This window comes from Carassius auratus, chromosome 9, assembly GCF_003368295.1.
Source record: "Carassius auratus strain Wakin chromosome 9, ASM336829v1, whole genome shotgun sequence".
NCBI classification, from domain to species: Eukaryota; Metazoa; Chordata; class Actinopteri; order Cypriniformes; family Cyprinidae; genus Carassius; species Carassius auratus.
The window spans coordinates 30,675,812-30,681,358 of NC_039251.1; the positions used below are offsets into that span (position 1 = coordinate 30,675,812).

The 5,547-nt window shown below is 38.7% G+C and overlaps 1 protein-coding gene across 3 annotated transcripts; it reads left to right on the forward strand.

Annotated features, from left to right (window-relative positions):
- On the forward strand, window positions 1–4,900 carry vgll3 (vestigial-like family member 3). Of its 3 annotated transcripts, none has more exons than XM_026272485.1 (4): window positions 1–322; window positions 1,415–1,745; window positions 2,686–3,162; window positions 4,336–4,900. In XM_026272485.1, exons 1-4 carry the CDS (start codon window positions 212–214, stop codon window positions 4,374–4,376), a joined length of 960 nt encoding a protein of 319 aa, XP_026128270.1. In that variant the 5' UTR covers window positions 1–211; the 3' UTR covers window positions 4,377–4,900. The 3 variants fall into 3 exon arrangements, with proteins under 3 accessions (XP_026128270.1, XP_026128269.1, XP_026128268.1); XM_026272484.1 differs by having other exon boundaries at window positions 1,418–1,745; window positions 2,683–3,162; XM_026272483.1 differs by having other exon boundaries at window positions 2–322; window positions 2,683–3,162.
- Window positions 4,901–5,547: the final 647 nt, after the last annotated feature.

The following is a 5,547-nucleotide window of genomic DNA, read 5'->3' on the forward strand; positions in this document are numbered from 1 at the left end:
TGTCGCTCTGTTTTGATGCGCTGTCCGTCTGTAGGTGGTGAAGCCTCGATGGGGACACTTTTGTTTTTATGCTAATATTCTCTTTCACAAACCGCGGAGCTTTTGTCAACGCTCAGGTTTATATTGGGGGGGAATGATGACAACATGTATCTGTGGCTGAGGAAGCTGCCGTGTTCCTGAAGAACCTCTTTAGATCGTGTAATCCTCTGCCATGAGTTGTTTGGATGTTATGTATCATCAGAGTTATGGAGCTCATCACTACTTGCCCACGACATCAGCAGCAGCAGCGGCTTACAAAGCGGCATATTACCAGCAGCAGCAGGTATGTCACAACTCATGAAGAGTTAAAAAAAGTTCTGCTTCAGATATTTATATATGCGGGCAGGACGGTATAGTTCATTTATTTTAATGAGGATAGCAGAATAAAGTAAACTGTGACATATTACACCCAAACTTTCTTCATACAGTGGACTACCAGTAAATATATATATATATATATATATATATATATATATATATTGGGATAAAAATGTATTCACTTTGATCCAACCATGTTTTGCTTAAGTGTTATTTCTTTATATGCTAATGCAACATTTTACACCATAGACTGAACAAAATTAAGCATTGCTCGGCTAACATTTCTATCAAAGTTATCTGATATGATCAAGATGAATTTGTTTACCTCTGTCATACTTTATTGCCATTTTTAAGTTATAGCAAATAAACTGTGAAAATGTGAGAAATGTTGAAGGCATCTGAATAAAATATGGTTCGACTGTATATATATATATATATATATATATATATATATATATATATATATATATATATATATATATATACACATATATATTTAATAAAGCTGAAGTTGCAGTCAAGAAATATTTAGACCCTGTTCAAAAACATCTCAGAGTCAAGATTTAGTTCATGAAGCTTTTTATAAAAAATTTTAACATTTTAGGGTTACATTTTATTTTAAGCTGCCCCTGTTACAGTGTAATTATACATTTAAGTACTGAGCAATAATAATTAACTACTATTAACTTGTCTTAAGATTACTTGCATGTCATTTTTGCATCATTTATTGTTATTTTTATAATAGTAAGACTCTAACTATACTTACTATAATAGTAAGACTGTCTCCCGGCTGATTTATTATCTAAATACTACTGTTATGAAATAAAACCGCATGACATTCGATATAGAATTCCTCAAATTCCATGCAGTGAATTACAGCTGAATGTGTTTAAACAGTCTCTCGTACGAAAATCTTCACGGGCGTAAATCAGCGTGCCACTAATGTGCCAAGAGTGGGCACCGGGCCATCGATTCAGTCTATTTTTGTGGAAGACCAGGTGGTGAATGTGTGCTATTAACCCCTGAGCAGTTATTCTTCACTATCTGTGTCTTTCAGCAGAAGAAGTTCAGTGCCTACGGCAGGATGCAGGATTCAGAGGAGTTTCCCTCGGACTGTGGCCAGAGGAAGCAGTCTGGAGCGCTGAAGCCCCGTCCTGAGCCCGAGCGTCCACGAGAGGAGGAGCAGAGCGCTGGAGAAGAGGAGCGCTGCAAGGAGACGCAGCCCGCCGAGGCCAAGTACTTGAGTGCCAGGTGTGTGGTCTTCACCTATTTCCGTGGAGACATCGGGGATGTGGTGGACGAGCATTTCTCACGTGCACTGAGTCAGGCCAGCGCCTTCAGCAATGATGCCAAGACCGGCAGACTTCACTCCGGAGGACCATGGAGAGGTAGAAGACAGCGTTTCATGGGGATCTACAATATTTGTAATCCTAAAATCCAATAATAGTGCTTATAGATAAATGTAGTTATTCATTGAATTGAAACGAAGCATCGTTACGTTCAAAATCTGTGGGTCAAATTGACAATTTAATGAATCCAGTCACTCTAAATGTAAAAGTATATTTAACATTTTTGTGCATTTTATAAACAGTGGTGTAACTGTTTGTAAACATTTTAAGTTGAAAAATGTGCTTACCTGAAGCTCAAAGAGTGAGATCATCCCAAAGCAAAAATTATGGGTCTGATTCCCATCAAAACTGGGCACCAAAACATCACAGCAGTGTCAATTTCTTCAGATGAACGCATCTTCCAAATGCCTAAATGTAACTAGCCTTATAGGGAAGTTGGGAAACTATCATAACAAAATACATACCATTTTTATCTGCATTTAACCATGACATTTGCAGGTCAAACTGATCCAAAAACAAACTTCATAATCATAATAGAAATTTTGTATGCATGTTTCACCACACCTCAGGTCTTGGTCTTGGCCTCTGATTGGTCAATATAGCTTCACTGCTTATTTAAACACATCCTGTGTGTGATTTTTGTCAAAATCAGGACTTTATATTAAAAATGTATATAAAACTATATTAAAAAGTTTGTATTTTTACATTTTGAATAACTTTTTCTTGGTATGACAGGGGTGAATGTGATTTCACCAAGTGCAAAATGATCCTAGAACAACATTTCAATCAACCAATCAGAATTGAGGGAATTGAACTTCCCTCTGGTTTTAGGGATAACTTATGGGTAGGGATAGGGTTAGGTCTATATATTTGGGCAATAATGTTGATCCAGGATCATACGGTGACCGTATGCCAGGATTCTACAAAACTATTTAAATCAGATATCCTGATATTTAGGAACTTTGGTGTGTTTCAGAAGGAAACTCCCACTCTGAGGGTCATCCGTCGTCCCTGTGGGGTAGTGGCTACCCGTGTCAGACCTCCTCTCACCCGGACTTCCCCCTCGCCGCTGCCTTCCACCCTGCAGACGCTGGCCTCTGGAGCAGCCACAGCCTCGCGCAGACCGGCCTGCACCCTCCCTCTGCTCTCACTGACTCCTGGCACTACGGCCTGGGAGCACAGGGTGGAGCGGGATACCCTCACATGCACGAGATGTACCCTCACATGCACCCCCGTCACCCACCCCCACACTCCCACGCCCACCACGTGCTCCATCACGCCCACAGCCCCGCTCTGGACCCGCGCTTCAGCCCGCTTCTGCTGCCCGGTGTGAGAGCATCTTGCAGCCCGACGTCCTGCACAGATGCAATCAAAACTGAGCTGGAGCCGAGTAGCATCCCAGCACCAAGCTGGCCCGCTTCTTTCCATGGGTCAGTGGACATCTATCATGATACAGGTGAGACAACACTTCTACAGCATGGGGGCGTATGCAGTGTTATGGGTTGTTTAAATTATCATAGCATAGTCATTTTTGTTGGAAATAACAATGTGATTATTGGAAGATTTAGTGGATTAAATACTTTACAGTCATTGCATTCACTACCTTACGAAAGTTTTGGGTCAGTAAGACTAATATAAGTATTATGCTCAGCAAGGCTGCATTTATTTAATTAAAATTACAGTAAAATTGTGAAATATTATTAACATTTAAAATAACTGTTGTCTATTTAAATATATTTTAGAATGTAATTTATTCCTGTGATTTAAAGCTGAATTTTCAGCATCATTACTCCAGTCTTCAGTGTCACATGATCCTTCAGAAATCATCCTAATGTGCTGATTTGATCAGGATTATTTAATGAATATAAATACATTTATTTGAAAAAAGAATTTTTTTGTAACATTATAAATGTCATTACTGTCATTTAGAATAATTTAATGCAATTTTGATTAATTTAATGCATCATTTCATGAATAAAAGTATTAATTTCTGACCCTTAACTTTTAGTACATCTAACAAATGAGTAAGTCGAGCATCAGTGCAAAAACAGCTTCACATTATGAGTTAAAGACACAAAACACTCAAATGAAAATTCATATTAAAACTCAAACTGCCTATAATAATCCCTTTTATATCTAGTTCTTCCTTGTCTTGACTAGAAGAATGTCACACTTTTCACATTATTCTATAATTTGCTTTTACATCTAAATAATGTAAAGCCAGATTTATATGCCTTGATGCATGAAATATAACTACCATATCAGTTACAGGCTAATATATCTGGGGCAGTATTGGATATGTTAGACAATGTTGGTTACTTGTGCATATTGAATATTTGTGCATCATTTTCTCTATTTTTACATTTAGATTCCTTTTGCTGACACATGTATTTAAAATAGAGTTTAATAACACTTTATTGTAATCTTCAGAATTTAATGAACACCATTTTTTAAAATTCTGTACATTCTGTGATGCCTAAATTATTATATATATATATATATATGCTTTATAAATGACATATGACACATTTCTGTTTTCCTCCATGATAAACCATCATACCACACACCCCAAATGTTACGTTTCTGAGTAAAGCGAACATGTTTTAATGATTTATCTGCTTACCCTCAGCGCTCGATCAAGACAAAGCGAAGGCCAGTGTTTGGTTCTGAGACAGCGGAGATTCACTGGACTCCACGCCTGAGACTGGACTTTCTTGGGAACTATTCAGGGCAACATCGGTCTCTACCAGTGAGACGAGCACCAAAACAGCTTTGGGGAAAGCCATCCTGTCTGAGCTTGTGCCCGCTCATGGACAGAGATCCAGTTCTGGACGTTTCTGTAAAGAGCTGTGGACCCCAAATGAAGTTTAAGGCGTTTATCCCCCTCTTTCTTTACTCAAAAGAGGTTTTCTGGAGACGGTTGATGCTTTAGAACTGCGTTTATGTACTTACCACAGGTTCTGTTGAAAGAACTCATTGTATTCGTACAGCAGGTAGAAATGTGTGAGAAGATCTTGATTTACTTTAATATATTTGTCTTGTGTTTTCTGTCCATGTTAATAGATTATTTCTGATGTCAAATCACCTGCCTTTGAGCATCAAGTCATTAGTTTTACTGCTATACATAAACTGCTAAGTTTTATTGGCAATCAATCTGTTTTGTTTGGATGGATTTATTAAAATCATTTCAGTGATTACTGTCTCTTTAAATGGTGTCAGTCGTAGCGCTTCATAATTTCGCTTGTATTTCAAATCTGTTTACTTTGCCTCATCAATAAGGCATTTGAGAGGTCAGGGGCACCAAAACACTGCTTATGCTGCTCTTGACCAATTTTGGGAAGGAAATAAGGAGAACACAAAGTCCCAGAAGGGATAGTGTCATTCCGTTCACATGTAAGCTGCACAATCTGGGACGTGTCATAAATGGAGTTATATTGCAAAAATGTTTATGTGAATGCTCTTAAATGTCAAAAGTTGGTATGCGCTTCCTGTCTGGCGATCCGAGGCGACTTGAACAATTGTAGTTAAAACAGACTCCTCTCATCCACTGCAGATACGTCCTAATAGAGGTCCAGATAAACCCAAAGAATGTGGCGATCGGCCCCTCCGTGATTCTTTGACCCAAATCCACACCAAGAATGCAAAGAGCGCAGAATATGCAGTCTGGTGTGAAATCGAACATTATTTTGGAGAGCTGCAGCTTTACATATTTTTATGCAAGCGCAGTGCCAGATATTGCATGATATTCGTGGTAAAAGACAGCTGTTGGGCTGCTTGTCCTGTGGCAGTGTGAATGTGTGAGATCTGCAGCTGCTCCATACTGACGCACATTTACACACTA

Bases quoted from the DNA above. Each gene is read 5' to 3' on its own strand.
- vgll3 (XM_026272483.1), top strand. From the start codon at position 212: ATGAGTTGTTTGGATGTTATGTATCATCAGAGTTATGGAGCTCATCAC. The intron at 1,746-2,682 runs GTAGAAGACAGC...GGTGTGTTTCAG, and splicing joins CTCCGGAGGACCATGGAGAG to AAGGAAACTCCCACTCTGAG. The intron at 3,163-4,335 runs GTGAGACAACAC...GCTTACCCTCAG, and splicing joins GGACATCTATCATGATACAG to CGCTCGATCAAGACAAAGCG.